The sequence below is a fragment of the Sus scrofa genome, chromosome 1, assembly GCF_054392235.1.
Source record: "Sus scrofa isolate SSC_HxYL_T2T_F1_AM1 chromosome 1, Sscrofa_HxYL_maternal_Yorkshire_Landrace_v2.0, whole genome shotgun sequence".
NCBI lineage: Eukaryota > Metazoa > Chordata > Mammalia > Artiodactyla > Suidae > Sus > Sus scrofa.
Genome location: NC_139383.1, coordinates 260,701,238 through 260,718,672, shown reverse-complemented (window position 1 = coordinate 260,718,672; position 17,435 = coordinate 260,701,238). Strand labels below are relative to the sequence as shown.

Here is a 17,435-nt window from a genome sequence, read left to right as displayed (position 1 = left end):
TAAAACAATCCAATTTAAAAAAAGGACATAAAGCATGAATAGACATTTCACTAAAAAGGTATACAACTGGCAGATAAGCACATGAAAAAATACTCAACATCATTGGCTATTAGAGAAATAAATGCAGATTAAAACCACAATGAGAACTATCACACATCAGCATGGCTTTTAAGAAAAAAAGGGTGAGGGTGAGAAAGCAGATTTCTCAAACATATATTGCTTTAGGAATGTAAAATGATAGAGTCATTTTAGAAAATAGTTTGGAAGTTTTTTCTAAAACTAAACATGGACTGCTCAGCAAGTGCACTCAGGCCTTTATCCAAGATAAACTAAATCTTATCTTTGCATAAAAACCTGTACACAAATGTTCATAACAGTTTTATTTATAATAACCAGAAAATGGAGACAACTCAGATGTCCTTAAGCCAGACAGTACATCCATGCCAGGGAATGTTACTCAGCAATAAAAAGGAATGAACTATTGAAACATGCAGCAACTTGGATTTCCAGGGAATTATGATGAGTGAAAAAAAAATCCAATCCCCAAAGGTCACATACTGCATGATTTCATTTATATAACATTCTTGAAATGACAAAAAATTATACAAATGGAGGTGTTCCCATTGTGACTCAGCAGGTTAAGAACACTACATAGTATCCATGAGGATACAGGTTCCATCCCTGGCCTCATTCAGTGGGTTAGGGATCCCACGTTGCCTCACACTGTGGCATAGTTCACAGTTGCAACTCGGATCCACCATTGCTGTGGCTGAGGTGTTGGCTGGCAGGTACAGATCCAATTCGACCCCTAGCTTGGGAACTTCCATATGCTGCAGGTGCAGCCCTAATTATGTGTGTGTGTGTGTGTATATATATATATATATATATATATATGTAGAGAGAGAGAGAGAGAGAGAGAACAGAATGGACCCTTCCGTAGCTCAGCTGGTAGAGTGGAGGATTATAGACCAGACATGTGTGGAGAACAATTGCTGTTTACCAGGAGTTAGAGATGGGTAGGGTAGGGTAGGTAGGGGGAGCTGGGTGTGGCTATAAAAGGAAAATTCAAGAGATTCTTGTGATGGTGAAACTATTCTGCATCTTGACAGGATAAGTGTCAGTATTATGATTGTGACATTATAATACAATTTTGCAAGGTGTTACTACTGAAGGAAAAAATGAGATCTCTCTGTATTGTTTCTTACAACTTCTCATCAATCTACTGTTATCTCACAATAAAAGTTTAATTGAAAATGAAGAGAGGGACTGAGAAAAAAAATCCTAGTTCCCAGGTCACACTTCAGAGTGGTTAAATCAAAATCTCCGAGGGTGGGACCAGGTATTTGTGTTTAAGTTTTCCAGGTAGTTCCAAGGTGCAGTCAAGTTTAAGAACCAATATTTTGGACACCTGTGTGGAGCATGTGGCATCAGTGCAGAGGTGGAGGAGAGCTAAGGGTTTGAAAAGATTAACTCAGACCAGCTCTATGGTCTTGGGAACACCATTTAACTGCATTTAACCTCAGGCACTTCATTTGTAACATGGTGACTACCTGTCCTTAAACTTCCCAGCGCTTTTCTGAAGATCAAAGAGAAAATATAGGTGAGTGTTTTATAAAATGTAAAGTGCAATATCATGAATGTTCTGATCCATGTACAATGTGTGTTGTGTATATGTGCAGATGTGTTTTTAAATATGTACAGAATACTGCATGCAGAAATCTTTGTTTATTATCTCATTTAATTTCATCAACAACCTGGCAATGTAGGAATTGTGATTCTGATTTTACAGAGAAGCAGGAGCCTCTATAAGCAAGAGGCTTATAGTGATAAATAATAACACTCCTAGTGTTAGAAATATAAGTAAATTATGTTCTAGCAAAATTCCACTGGCCATGGGCTTGCCCAACAGTGGTTGTCAAGTCATTTAGGTTTAAAGGTAAGCCCCCTACTTTCGCTTCTAAAACACAAGTAAAATTCCTACAAGGGCAATTTTGATCAAATTATCTGGGTAATAGTCTGAATTCTTCACTTTATTTACCAATATAGATGAAGATAGATGTAAGAGAGCAAAGCATAAAAACAGTGGAGAATAGGAAAGTACCTGATTTCCACCAAGGATTAAGCCAGAGGAGAAGCCACCTGGGGTAAGAAAAGCTAGGACCTGTGGTATCCTACTGGAGAATGTTAAATTCCTCTTAATGCCCTTGTTTGATTACAAAGATAGTTAAAAAGGCATTCAGGAGTTCCCGTAGTGGCTTGGAAACGGATCTGACTGGCACCCATGAGGACGTGGGTTTGATCCCTGGCCTCTCTCAGTGGGTTGTGGATCTGGTGTTGCCGTGAGCTGTGGTGTGGGTCTTGCACGTGGCTTGGATCCCACGTGGCCGTGGCCCCTAGCCTGGGAACCTCCCTATGCCACAGTGTGACCCTAAAAAGACAAAAAGAAAATGCATTCGGTGTGGAAGAAGTGATTCTGTCATCATATTTCCACAAAATGAATGTCAATGTAGAGGAGAAGGAAGTGCTCATCTTTTTATGGGCTTCTGTTATAAATTAAATTAATTAAAATTCCTGGAACATTTGTAAAATGAAAGTTTAAGAGGGGTCAGTTCAAAATACATCAAAGGAGTTCCCACTGTGTCACAATGGGATCCACGGTGTCTTGGGAGCACTGGGATGCAGGTTTGATCCCTGGCCCAGCAGAGTGGGTTAAGGATCCAGTGTCGCCACAGCTGCAGTTTAGTTCATCACTGTGACTTGGATCTGATTCCTGGCCTGGGAACTCCATATACCAAAAAGGAAAAAAGAAAAAAAAACGAAAAGAAAAAAGAAAAAAACCTGTGCATCAGAGAACTGAGACAATTCTATTTTAAAAAGTCCATATATGCAGCTGGCAATATCTTGGTCACTGGTATGATTCTGGATTAAGATAATTACTTTATTGAGTAGCTGTGTGTGTATAAGTAGAGACAAAGCAATTTTTTTTTTTTTCCTTTTAGGGCTGCACCCATGACATATGGAAGTTCCCAGGCTAGGGGTCGAATGGGAGTTGTAGCTGCCAGCCTACGTCACAGCCACAGCAAAAGCAGGATCTGAGCTGCGTCCGTGACCTATACCATAGCTCACTGCAATGCCAGAGCCTTAACCCACTGAGTAAGGCCAGGGATCGAACCCACATCCTCATGGATCCTAGTCGGGTTCATTAACCACCGAGCCACAAATGGAACTCCTGAGACCAAGTAATTGAAGGTCTTCTACCTTCCAGATGGATTTGGAACAAGGGACCAGTCAACGTTGGCTATCTGGTAGTGTTTTTCTAATGATCTTCTAAGAATTTGGAGTTTGCATGAACTAGCTACCATCTTTCCACCTCTGAATGAATTTTTATCCACTTTAATCTCTGGTTGTGTGTGTACATTCCCAAGTAGATTAGATTTTTTTTTTTTTTTTTTTTTTTTTTTGTCATCAAGGTGCAGCGGTAGCTTGATGTGGGATCTCAGTTCCCAGACCAGGGATTGAACCTGGAAATGCTATGTACTATGTGCAACTTCTGGGTTATCTTCAATTTAAAAGATGTCCTGAAACTGTGCTCCCTTTCCTCTTAACCTTGAGGTGGCACATGACTGAACTATGGCCTAGCGGTAACCATGAAGGCAGGAATAATGCCCTTGGTGATGGCAGAGCAATAGGATGAAAGACACCTGGATTCCTGAGTAACTGCATGGAGTAAAACCACTCACATCCTGAATCACAGCTGAGGCAACACTGGATCCTTAACCTAATGTGCCACAGTGGGAACTCCCTGCTTCTGTATTATTTCAAATAGACTGGCTTAGTCTGTTTGGGCTGCTATAACAAAAACACCATCAGCTGGGTGGCTTAAACAACATTTATTTCTCACAGTTCTGGAGGCTGTGAAGTCCGGGTTCCGGGTGTCAGCAGATTTGGTGTCATGAGAACCTGTTTCCTGGCTCATAGATGGTTCATAGATGGCCATCTTCTAGGTGTGTCTTCACATAGTAGAAATGAGAGCCATGAAACAAGTTTTTTTTTGTTTTTTGTCTTTTTTTGCCTTTTTTTGAGCCGCTTCTGCAGCATATGGAGGTTCCCAGGCTAGGGGTCTAATGAAAGCTGTAGCCACGACCCACACCACAGCTCACGGCAACGTCAGATCCTTAACCCAGTGAGTGAGGCCAGGGATCGAACCCGCAGCCTCATGGTTCCTAGTTGGATTCCTTAACCACTGTGCCACAACAGGAACTCCAATGAAACAAGTTTTTTAGTGACTCTTATGAGGGCCCTAATGCTCTTCACCAGGGTTCTACCCTCATCTAATCCTAATCATGGTTTACATTTTTTGAAAATGAAGCTAACCCTAAAATTAAGAATGAATTGAAACTCATAACTTTAACTGTTTATCAAATTGGTTATATAACCACCTAGAGATAAAAATTATTTCAAGTGACTTTGGAACATATTATTCTGGTTGATGTGGTGTATTCTAGAAAAAAAGAATTGCAAATAACTCAAAACTTCACTCAGTAATTTTATTATTAGGAGAATATTTACATAATAATTTAAAAAGCACATTATGTATCTATTAGGATAGACCAAATGAGGACATTAATGTTATTAGGATCCAAAATTTTCATTGAGAAATGAGATACAAAGTAAAACCCTATGTTAAACTTGAATTGTACATATGAATGTGAACCCATGGTTAATTTTTTTTTTAACTTAAAGGACCTAAAAGCAGTATCTCAGTGGCAATGTTAGCTGAGAATCTAACTCTTATTCTTGATAGTTTTGCTGCCAGTTGCCAGTTCTGGCAAAGCCTCATCATGTTGGTGGGAAAGGATTAACTGCCCTGGGCCAGAAGTGTTTCAGAGAAGGAAATAATTCAGTGTTTAATTCAGCAGCTAGGGATTAGGTATTTCAAAGTTGTTTGCCAGGGGTGAGGTCTGCCCCTAGCCCTTTTCATCACCCTCACAATATCTTTTGTAAAGACCACATCACTCACTAGTGCTTTTATGTGAAAGTGGACTCTCTTGGGTGAATATGACTATGGGGTTGCGTCTGGGTTGGTGTGAAGTGGGAAGCTGAAACTGAGAACACAGAAAATCCTGAGAAAGCAAATCCTTGGGAATCAGCAAAAATTTCTGGGAGAGCTTCAGATTTTCAAAGGCTGTGTAATTGATAGGATCAAAGCCGAGGTGACCAAGGGGATAATGGACAGCCCAGCTACTCTCTGTGTTGTAGGAGGGAGAAATATAAAGTAACACTACCCTGTACCTATGATATGATAAAAGGGTGGAATTGGAAAAATACTAAGGGCTAGAGAAGGATGGAAGGATCTAGAAGACCCAGGGAAGGCTGGATGATGTGAAGAGGAATTGTGGGTTCTCCATCCTCTTTAAGAGGTTTCTCTTGGAGTTCCCTTAGTGGCTCAGCGGTTAATGAACCCGACTAGGATCCATGAGGATGTAGGTTCAATCTCTGGCCTTGTTCAGTGGATTAAGGGTCCAGCCTCACCATGAGCTGTGGTGTAGGTCGCAGATGTGGCTTGGATCCTGAGTTGCTGTCGCTGTGGCATAGGGCAGTGGCTACAGCTCCGATTCGACCCCTAACCTGGGAACCTCCATGTGCCACAGGTTCGGCTCTAAAAAAACAAACAAACAAACAAACAAACAAACAAAAAAAGCCTCTCCCACCCTCAAGAGCACTGTCACTGTTCCATAGCTCCATGGTAGGGTCATATACTCAGTGCTCAGTTATCTGAGGCTGAGGTGCACTTCAGATGAACTCTGCTTTCATACGCATCTCACTGAGACTTGGGGCGCTAGTTCCATTTCATACTTGCTGTATAGTATGGGGTTCATTTTCCCATAACTTTACTATTTACAGAGGAGTCAAAATTTATTAAAATTTAGGAAAAAATAAACACACCAATTTCACAAAGGAACCCTAGAGCCAGCCACCAGCAGAGGTTAACCTTTTCCTTCTCTTCTTGCTTTTCTAAATCAATTATGTTGGCACAGAGAGCCATTTAAGAAACTCTCAGGAAGAGTAGAAAGCTGGGAACAGGGCAGAGCAGGAATGGGAACTAGGGTTTATATGCAAAGCTTACAGACCCTCTGGTCTATAAGAGGGCTCCCTGGTAAAACCCTGATCACAGGGAGTCACTGGCCATGGGTTGGATTATTAAGAGAGTTCGGGATTCCTATAGGAGGACAGAGTCCCTCAACTCTTATTCACTTCAGGTATCTCTGGGCCAAGGCTTCCCTTTGGGTTAGGACTGATATGGAGAACAATGCTCTGAGCCTTTTAAAGCCTTGAATCAGACAGATGCTGAGCCTCAGCTCTACAAGAGGAGGCAAGCCCTCCCTATGTGAACACAGGCACCTGCAGTTCTGGCATTTAGTGGTTGTCGTCTGTAGAGGATAAAGACTGAAAAAAAATCAATTGGGCATGACGTACAGAAAACCCTTCTTGAAATTTTCGAAGAAGGAAAGCTAGAAAATATTTTTTCCAATTTAAAGTGGACAACAGGGAGAGATCACAGGGCTCTATTAATTTAATATGGAAAATCAGATTATCCATAAATCAATGAATGCCTGCAGCTTGCCTAGAGAGGAGAGTGAAAATTCAGTCCCAGCTACTCACTCTAGTCTCTCAAGATCAGGGAAGAACCAAAAAGAGGAACAAAGGTATAGCATTAAAAGGTAAGGTTTTGTCTTGTCAACCCTGGGCTTCCCAAGGTTTAACCTTAATCTCATCTTTCCATGAGGGGCCAAGGTTCACAATCTCTCAGTTCTTAGAGCAAGTCTTGATTAGAAGACAGAGCTCTCAGGGAGGAGGCTCACAAGACGGATTCAGATTCCCTGTTCTGCCCATCCATTCAAATGAAAGCATGAGGGACCTGGGCCATGGGTCTTGCCCATGGATGGCTGTGTGAGATACACTGGAACCACTGTTGGTTTTGAAGGTAGAACTCCTGGATCCTGATTTTGGATGAGCTAATTCACAGCCCCAAGGTTCAGGCTTCCCCTCAGAGGTAACAGCTGGCCTCCATACCTCACAGGGTTGTTGTGAGGATCACATGAGGTAACGTCTGTGAAAGGCCTGACTATTTTTGTCATGGACAAGTTTGTATACCAAGTTTGGTACCTTCGGAGTCTTAGGCTTCCAGAAGTCTCCCCCAAAGGATCATTCCACTCAGCCTCCTAAAATAACACTTTGCTCCTCTCTTCACAAGTAACCCAGGCTTTTGGATTCTCTGACTGGAGAGGCTGAACAGAGTCTAACCTGTACAGAACAAAATTTCCTGGTGAACAGGACATTAATCTCTCTGCCCTCTCTCGTATCCCTCTTTTTAGCATGACTTGTGCAGTTCCAGGGCCCAGTGCAGCCTGGGGTTGACACTGCAGGGGAAACCCATGGGGAAGGGGATGTGAAAGAAAGTCTGTGTGTGAGGAATAAGAGAAACACTGTGAAGCCTGGGATGTGGGGGAATGCAGTGTGTGGCCCCCATCCCAGCCCTCTTGAGTTTAGCTTATTCCTCTTGCTTTCTGCAGCCACCTGGACAGGCTTCCTGTTACAAAGCAGTTTGTGGCAACCATGTCATCAAGATTCCCGCTCTGAGCAGTGCGAGTAGTGGCCATGGAAGCTGACATTCTGCTATCTGGGAAGCCTAGGGAAGCTGCTGCCGCCTCAGAGTCCCATGGCCCTGACCATTCCTTGGGGCGGTGGCGGGGGTGGGGGGTCAGCTCAGTCTCTATCTTCAACTTCTCATTGACTCTCAGAAGGCCCATAACTAGACCTTCTCTCAGCTGTTGTACCTAGTTTCTACCTTCTCACTGGATTCCACAGAGGCCCACATTCCAGACCATTTGCAGATTCTATAGCACTGGCTTTCAGCTTCTCTGGGGACCTTCCGGAGACATATTTACCTCTGTTGTCTCTTCACCTGAGAACCTATGGGGCCCATAGTCCCTCAGTGAACTCTTACTGTCTCCTTTCCTCTCATTGTGTTCTGTCTTCTCAAAACACCACCTTGTCACTCCTTTCACCCCCATCACCAGATTTTTGGGAAAACCTGTCTGGAGTAGCTAAATTTTCACAAAAGATTTCTGAGCATTGTTTTGTTTAGGGCTGAAACCTTCCTTTCTATGTATGGCATGATAGGGTGTTTTAGAATTCTGGCCGTTTGGCCTATTACACTATTTTTTTCATCCCCAGATTGCTTCTCAGTTGAGTCATACCATCTAGGAAATCAGGTAATTCCATGAAATTAATAGCAAAGGAGGCTGGGTGGCACCCAAAGGAAAGTAAGTACAAACCCAACAGACAGTGTAATCATATGCCGTAGCCAAATTACGAGTGAACTGCAGCCTGGCTTTGGACTTACACTGAGGAGTGACTGTGATTAAAAAAAAAAGTAGGGAGTTCCCGTCGTGGCTAAGTGGTTAATGAATCCGACTAGGAACCAGGAGGTCACGGGTTTGATTCCTGGCCTCGCTTAAAGGGTTAAGAATCCGGGGTTGCCGTGAGCTGTGGTGTAGGTTGCAGATGCAGCTTGGATCTGCTGTTGCTGTGGCTGTGATGTATAGTATATACATATATATAGTATATACGTGTATATATATATATAGTATTAAGGAAGTTATCATAGTTCATAGATAAGACGTATCAACAATTTAAATCTGAACTTGACTGAGAGGAAAGAACAAAGAGACAGGGCAAAAGCACATGCAGACTAAAGCATAGAAATTTGCAGCTCTGTCTTGTCTGGTAGGTCTTGGAGGAAGGTGACACTTTCTTCAGTCATCTGCTTTGGCATAATTCCTTTGCTTGCTCTGTTTGAGGTCTCAGGACAGCCTTCCAGGGATTTTATGTCGTGTATGTCTGTTGACTTGGGAGGCCTGGATTTACTGTTGTGTTAGTTGTTAACAGTACCTGGTAAGGTCCTTCTCACTGAAGTCTGACCATAGCCTTCCTCTGAAGTCTGACCTAGTAATTTTAAAAATAAAGAACTTTATGTTATTATGCAAGAGGATGACAGAAGGACAGAGATTTAACAGGATATTTTGGTAATTTAAAAGAAAACTCTTCTCTAGGCACAAAATAACTTGGTCATTTTATAAAAAGAAAACCCTAATATTACTCTTTTTGTGTATGTATATTACAATTTGCAGTAAAAGATTTATAAGCTCTTTCCTGTGAATAAATCCATTAACATGGAATATACCTTTGAGTTTTCCTTTTTACCATTTTTAGAATTAAAATATATTAGTATGCCTTTTTGTGTGTATGTAGACATATGCGAATAATGTATATACAACAAAATTCTAGCTTTAAAATATACTTTATCTTAGCATATTAAAACAAGAATATATATTACTCTGAATTATCTTTTAATAAATTATAATTCCTTAAACCATATTCATCATCTTACCTCATATTATCATTTTCTGTAATTATTATACTAAGTATAGTCTTTATAATTTTTATTAAATTACCATATTTAGCCAAAGTAAGCAACTTTTATTTTCTCCAGACACAGGGAAAACTAAAAGGCAAGAAACCAAGAACTGTCTAACTAAATTTTTATGAGTACACATTTTTAGATTTTACATTTTCAGGAGACAGAATAAACACATAAGCCAAAGGCGCTTACACATTCTATTAATCTATAGCCCTTATATAATGTATATGAAGAAGGATAAATTAGAAGTATATGTATATATAGTTTTTTAGCTTAGGTGTTCAAATATCATATACCAAGTAACAACATTTTCTAAAGTCTTAATATTTAACTAAGTATTTGGAAATTATAATTTTAGTTGAAACATTAAGTCCTCATGATTTGTAGTATTTTAAGAATTTTATAAAATCAACCCCCTTTAAAATACATCTATCCTATGATTTCACTTAAAACCAATTTTATATTTTGTAATTCTAAGATATATTTGTTTCAATGATCTTTGTCTTGTTCCATAAGACTAATATACAAAATCTAGAAAGTTTAAATCTTGTAGTTTTAACCCTAGTCTTATATACACTAGAAAACTGTCTTAGCATTAATTTTATATAATAAAATTAGGGCAATATAGACATAGGTTGTTTTAATCTCTATGATTAACTCATTCCAATTTGTCAAAATTTGTTGATCAGAAATATTATACGATACTTTAAAAAATATACTTTATAAACTTTGTATTCATGAAACAAAATTTAAATAATCAAAATAATATTTAAAAGCTCTTATAAGGAAGCTAATATAAGATCTTCTCTCATGGCTATACTAATGAAGGCTATTTTTTTAAAAAAAATTCTGTTAAAGTATAGCTGATTTACAATGTTGTGTTAATTTCTGCTATATGGCAAAGTGACTCAGTTATACATATGCACATATCCATTCCTATATATTCCTTATATCACAGGATATTGAGTAGATTTCTCTGTGCTATACAGCCGATCCCCACTGACCATCCATTCTATATACACTAGTGTGCATATGCAAACCCCAAGCTCCCAATCCATCCCTCCTATGAAGGCTATTTAAATACTTTCGTCTACATTTTATAATGCAAAAGAAAACAATTTACTGGCATTTTTCTTATCTCTTAGACATTTTTGACCCTTTAGTATGCAAAATAGTGACTTTTTTTTCCCCCGAGCAATTCATCTTTAAAAAAAATCTCCCAAGTGAGGAAAAAAGAAGATAGAACACGTAACAAAAAAGTGGAGAGAGGTAGCTTTAGACAAATATGAAATTGTCACTGTAAAAGGTTACCTTCTTTCTGTAAGAAGAAGGGAGAAAGTGTAGAGGCAGGAAAACCTTTTTCATGTATACACAGAAACAAAAGAGAAAGTCACTACAGCTGCTCTAAATAATAAGTCCTGGGCAAATTTATCAACCCATATAATTAAAAGCCAGTGTTTATTAATCCCTAAAGAAAAGATATGGAGGAGAAATCTCCTACATTAATCACAGTGATCTCTCTCTTTTAGACAGATCAGTTATACGATCTCCTCTTGAGAGTTTCTTTTCCCTTTATGCCCCAGGCATTTCTCAAATGAACATTCTTGTTCATGTCAAAGTTCCCCAAGTGGCCACTATAATTCTAATTTATCCTCAGTGAAGTTATGCCAGGAGGTAGCATAAGCTTGTTAGCAGACAAGCCCATGAGAGATTGCTTGACTGTTGATCAAAGGTAAAAACATGGCTTATGTGGAGTCCTCAACCCTAAGGTTAAGCTGCCTCTACTTGCTGACTTGAGAAATCAGCAGCCATCTGGCTTTCCGAAAGTGTGGTGAGATCTTTCCCAAAGGCAAGTCTTATACCCAGAGAAGACTGGGGAGGGTTCTCAGACAGAGAGAGGACAATAGATAAACAGAAGGCAGGACATAGTGCTAAAAGCCAAATTTCACCATAGGACACTAGTCTAATGGGAAACCAAAAATTCCAGGAGACAAACTGATACTGAAGGACCCAAGAGACAACTGGATTCTAAATTCACTGTAAAATCGCACAAAGACAGACTGACCTTGAATGTTATAAGACTCCGGGGGATTCTCAGATATGCATATTATTACTGACATGGAGGCCAATCCTTCAAAGGGAGGGACTTGACCATATATCAAGAGAACCACCAAATGTCCTAATCAGGACACCCAGAGCAAAGCTGCAGTCTGACAAAGTCAGGTTTATCGGCTCATTGCAACGAGGGAGGTCACACATTGGAAGAACCATGAGTTGTGTCACCAAGAAATGGACAAGTTATAATATGATTTTGCGGGAAGGTAAAAGCTGTATGAAATAGTATTTTGATAAGTTAAAGCAAAGCAGGGCTGTTTGTAAAGGCGCAAGGTCACATCTGGATGGCAAAGTGGATCCAAGGTCTCCTTTCCTTGGAAACTACAAATTAAGATAGATGTGGAATGTTATATTCCAGACCCCCTTATATGAGTCTGCACTTGGGTTGAAAAATCAAGGCAGCTGCTCTGTGACAATGTGAATTAGATCCTGCAGGCAAGAGTGGGATGTTTTCTTCTTCCTGAAATGATTTCCAAAGCAAGTTTCTGATAGAATATGATTTTAGAAAACAAGATTTCTAGGTAACAAAGTAATAGTTATGCTACCTAGCATCAGTCAGACACTTTACAGCTGTAGCATTTCCTTGGGTGGAATATAATTTTCTGCTAACTTTGGAGCTGGCTCTATCTGTGATCCGTGTCTGTTTTTTTCAGCTTAATGAAAGGCATGGCAGATTTTCATTTTCTCAGGCCAAACTAATATTCACTTTTTCAACATGACCCAGTCTCTTGTTTTACTGGCTTGTGGAACTTGTCAGAGAGAAGCTGTGGTGGCATGGGACCTTTTCTGGAAGTGATCTGTCTCTTTCCTTCTTTCCTGTTTCCCATTTCCTGGCATGGGCTATGTAATTCTGGGGCCCCAGTGCAGCTGGGTTGCTCCTGAAGGAGGAACCCACAGGGATTAGAAAGAGAAAGCAAGCCTTGGGGTGAGGTATAAGGGAGTATTATGAAGTTTTGGAGGTGGGGAGATAGGAAGGGGCAGCATGCTTCAGGTGCCCTTACTTTTGCCAGACCCTCTTGTTTCTACTCTTCCTGGCCATAGCCTCTTGCAGTTTTGGTAACTGCTGGGTCAAGATATATGCAGGAAGGGTTGGATAAGCATCACTGGGGGGGTTGACCCACTTTGGGGAACCCTGTGAAAGATGCTGTTCCCTCTGTGTCCCCTTCTGTTCCCATAGCGCCTCTGTTAGAGCCTTCTTTAACTCTGGTCTCCACCATTTTACCAGACCTTCCAGAAGACCAGTTACTAGCCCTCCTGTTTGATCTCTTACACTTCCGGTCTATTTATTAGCCTGTCTTCCCAGGACCCTACAGAGTCTCCTCTTCCCCTGCTACTCCCAATCTTGTATCCGACCCTGCCCCTGCATAATCTATTTTCTTCTCATTGTGCCCTGCTCTTCACAATTGGTCCTGTTCCCTCATCACTCCTTTCACCTCCATACTGGCCTCCCCTCTGCTACCAGAGGCTCTGCCATTGGCTCCCACATTCTCACTCATTTTTTCTTCCACTCCCATGATGGCTTTATCCTCTCTGCCTGGGAGTCTTCCTTGCCTTAGTCGCTCCTAATATTTCATTTATCCCACTACCAGCTTTCTCATATTTTCCACCAAAGTCCTCTCTGCCTTCACTCTGCCCCCCAGGATCCCTTACTCAATCTTAAGACTGGGTGCCAGATCCCTGTCTGCCTCCGGAGCTAAAAGTTTAAGGGACCATCTTCTAACCCTATCATTTGCCCTTCCTCCTCTTCCCTAGAACACACTCAGATACTAGACCCTCTTCCCTAACCAGATTCCACCTCTTGCATGATACTACTCTTTTTGTCAGGACCTCAACCTCTTATATCTCATAATATCCCATTCACGCCATGAATCCTGCATATTCATTTGCTTGTTCCCCCACCATCACCAAATGTCTCCATTCCATCGTTGCCAGACTCTACTTAACATTGACTCAATTTGGTTTGATTTCAATCCTACTGAACACTGTCCTAGAGAGCTTAGAATAAGCTCTGAAGAGGTCATCTTCAGAAACCTGAACCCACCTCCCTTTCCTTCTTCCTTTCTGCTGTATTTGTCTGACTCCTACTGCAAAAAACTCAGGCATTGACTGCTCAAAAACTTTGCCCATTTCAACTTCCTGGAGGGCAGGTGTCTGTTAAGGACTTGTTTTTTCCTACTTTTTTTTTTTTTTTTTGTCTTTTCTGGGGCCGCACCTGCAGCATATGGAGGTTCCCAGGCTGGGGGTCCAATGGGAGCCGCAGCCATCAGCCTACGACGGAGCCACAGCAACGCAGGATTCATTAACCATTGAGCCACAATGGGTACTCCTTTCCTACCTTCTTTTAGTGTGATTTCCAGCAGGAGGAGCTTTTCCTTTCAACCTCTGGGTTCTGTCCAGAAGCTCCTGGAGCTACATCGCAAAGACTGTGGATTTCCAGACTTGGGAGGAAAAAGAAGGGATCATTCTAAAACAGTGTGGAGGGCATACTTCCAACTCAATTCGTCTGCAACTCCCATAGCATTACTTACTGTTGAGCACTACTCCACAGCCCTCTGACCCTTCTAGAGATGTGAAGGCCAACCAGAGTAACTGCATAGTCCATAGGAGCCTCCAAATTCCAAAATTCCAAAATCTTGAGAGACTCTGCACCATAAATGCAGACCTCTTCAGAGGAGTCCCCTTGCACAGTGAGTCCCCTGCTGTTCTGTTCTTTGATGGCAGTCCCCCACTAGTCTCCCTTCTCTTATTCAATTTCTAATGTCCTTCTCCATCAATCCAAATACAGTTAACAGACTCCCCAACTGCTTCCTCAGCCCCAGACCTTGCCCCCACTTTAAAGCCTAGCCCCAGCCCTTGAGGGAAAGTTCTACAGGAAAGGAACTCACCAAAGAAGGACGGAATCTTCTCTGAGTTTTCATGTTAGGAGTATGATGATGGAGATGAATTTAGGATTTTTTTCCAGGATTAAACAGTCCATGGAGACAGTTGAGGCCAAGGAGTTCCCAGCTCTGGAGTGGCCTAGGTCAGCGGAAGCCCTGTGTTCCCAAGCTTCAGGCCCTAAGGAAAAGCCAGAAAAAGAATTTAGCCCCAAAGGATGAGAGGATCTTAAGGAAATCCAAAGCATAAATGCATTGAGGAGGGGAGGTAGGATTAGGGATCTTCCAAGCCAGTTATCTTCTCAGAATTAGCTGACACCCTAGTGACCAAGACCCCTGGTTTTGGCCTCAGATGTAACAGATTTCTATAAAAAGTTACTTGGGGAAAAAGGATGAGCTGCTTGTTTCAGTGGCTTTGTCCCAGGACACACAGCTAAGGGCAAGAAGGTTGCTTGCAAAAAACTACATCAGCTGTGTGCTGTCCACAACTAGTTGAAAACAGACGAGTCTTAAATATCCTCGTCATTGTTCTAAGCATTTGGGACACATGAGTAAGAAAATAAAAGTTCCCTGCGCTGTGGAGCTTACATCATTGGTGCTTGACTTAGCCCCCTCTCATCCCACCAAAAATGCTACCAAATCTCCTTCGCTTGTCTTCAAAGCCCCCGCCCTTCCCTATCCCTCAACCGATTTGCTTTTTGGCTCACTTCTGAAAGGAACCACAGGTCTTCAGATGGGAACTTTTCATCACCAAATCTTCAAAAACGGGCACACCCCACCGCCTGTCCTTCTTCCTTACTGCTGTGTAAAGTGGAGGTCTTTCCGGGAGGCTTTCCTTGACCCTCCAAAGACGAAATTGGTGACCTCACCTTTCCCATCACAACTCTTACTTGTAATTCTGAGCCACTGTCTAGGTCCCCTAAGTACTGGGACCCGCTCTGGCCTGATGTACCGCACCTAATTAACCGTTGATCAATAACCGTTTAGAGAAATTAACCAGCAAGCTTTGGGTGGAACCTCTGAGGGAGAGACCCCGCCCAGCGCGCTTTGGGGGCGGGGGTGGGGCTACATCCCCCTCGGCTGCCCCCGAGGGTGGGGCCATACCTGGGGCGGGAGCACATCCGGGGCAGGGGCCAAAGCCTGGGGGCGGGATCTGCGTTGGGCTCCTCCCTAGGCGCGGTGCTTTCTAGAGACGGCCTTGCGCTTCACCCCAGGATTCTGAATCCCGAAGCCAGAGCTAGGGATTTCCCCTCTTGGGTGAGGTTTGTGATGCGGCCTTCCACCCGCTGCCGCTTCACCTCGGCCCACTGGGGCCACACCGTCCAGGCTGCGGCCTCCCAAGGCCCAGAAAGACCCTAGAGGCCCGGAGCGTGGCCCCATCCTTTCTGCCTGAACTTGAATAGAGCATCTTCATCATTATCACTGTAACGCTGACTGCTGTCTAGTGAGCTCTGGACAAGTCCCTTAGCTCTCGGCCCAGCTGTCGCGGGTCTGGAAGAGGACGGCACACCGAGCTAGTGAGGTGGCCAGAGGGGAAGAAGGAACGGCGAACATTTTGTTCAGCGCCAGGGCCAAGCTGGGCCCGGAGGCTCTACTGTGGTTCCTGACCCCTGAGTTGGCGAGGTCGAGGCTCGCAAGCTCCTGGCAGGACCAGTATCCACGCGGTGCCGGGTACCCGCCGCCTGCTGCGAGCTGTTTTCTGAGGAGCGTGAGGAAGGCCCTGGTACCCGCAGACAGGCCAGGGGGAAGGGCTCGTGAGGCACCGGACTAGAATGGGCAGCGTGACTGCGGAGCTGAGAACTCTATGCTGAGGACCCTGGGCGGACGGATCCGGGCGTCGCACCTTCCTGGCCAAGCTGAGGCCTCCTGCAGATGCGGTGGGACCAAGGGCACAGAGGCTTGCAGCTGCCTTCACCACAGGTACTGACACAGCCATGCTTCCATGGAGGGCCCCTCTGCGCCACGTCCTGTGTTAGACACGGGCGCTGGCGTGATGAGATGGTCGTCACTAGAGATGGAAGGAAATATCATGGTGGTTCTTTTGAGAGGGGCAGGTTTTCTTCCTTTTGTATAAATATGTAGAGAATTTGCAGTGACAGAATAATAGATGGCAGTACCCCGTGGGCTTCTAAACTCCAAACACTGAGTACTAATATTTTGATGTATTTCTTTCCAAGTTGCTATATATATTTTTAATGTTTAAATTATATATATAATATATATACTTAACACTTTATTATAAGCAATGTTTGCATTATTGTACACTCTTCCTAAATATCATTTTTATTGTCTGCCATATTAACTATTCTTTTTTTCTATGATATGTAGGTTTGCTGTAAGTTTTTGCTATTATAAGACGTTACTTAACATGTTTGTGCATAATTACACTTGCTTAGAACTGTCTTATTCCAAAATCGTAAAGCTCTTCTTTAACTTCAGATTATTTTCTCGTCCAAGGTTCTACCCTTGAGTCACCTCTCCTTTTTCTGTGGTCTCTTAGGTGAGATAACTACCCATGTGGTATGTTATTTCACTGTTGACTTCTCCCATTTGCTTCACATATACACATCCAGTTGTTTGCTAACCATTCCAAACCTTGATTTCCCACAGGTACCCCATGCCTAAAATCTGAATGTAGATCGTCATTTTCCTTTGCTATTAACTTCTCTTGCTCAGCTAGTCCCAGTCAGTTAGTAGCAGCTGGTCCTCAAGCCGGACCAATACCAGTCTTTCTGTGCTCCACCTCCTTCTCCATCTCCAATTAGTCAGTCATCATGTTCTGCTGATTCTATTGGTTACAAGTTTCTCAAATTTTAATCTGTTCTTACTACTACCCTGGTATTACCGTTCACACTCTGATCATCTCTCACCAAACTCTGCAGTGGCCTCTATCTGTTCTTAACTAATCTTCTATCTGCTAATCTGTACTTCTTCAGCTTCTGCTGCTCTCAATCAACTCT

The 17,435-nt window shown here is 42.5% G+C and overlaps 1 protein-coding gene and 1 long non-coding RNA gene across 13 annotated transcripts in view; one reads left to right on the top strand and one right to left on the bottom strand.

The window, feature by feature from the left end:
* LOC146407135 (uncharacterized) overlaps nucleotides 1-17,435 on the top strand; it is a 975,296-nt gene that overhangs the window by 26,346 nt on the left and 931,515 nt on the right. For 11 of the 12 annotated variants that reach the window (XR_014825604.1, XR_014825609.1, XR_014825610.1 and 8 more), the window contains exon 1: nucleotides 15,654-16,395. The exons of the other annotated variant lie outside the window; for it this stretch is intronic. Coding sequence is in view for 2 of the 11 variants with exons in the window: in XM_084992969.1 (XP_084849095.1) it covers nucleotides 16,280-16,395 (116 nt within the window). In the remaining 9 variants the exon portion in view is untranslated. Of the gene's footprint in view, nucleotides 1-15,653; nucleotides 16,396-17,435 lie in introns of those variants that run through there. 12 annotated transcript variants of the gene reach the window in all.
* LOC102165800 (uncharacterized) lies at nucleotides 4,537-15,496 on the bottom strand. Its single transcript, XR_002339297.2, has 4 exons — nucleotides 15,183-15,496; nucleotides 14,485-14,656; nucleotides 13,935-14,037; nucleotides 4,537-9,009 (listed from the first exon to the last, which is right to left on the bottom strand). It is a non-coding gene; the product is annotated as an uncharacterized LOC102165800 (long non-coding RNA).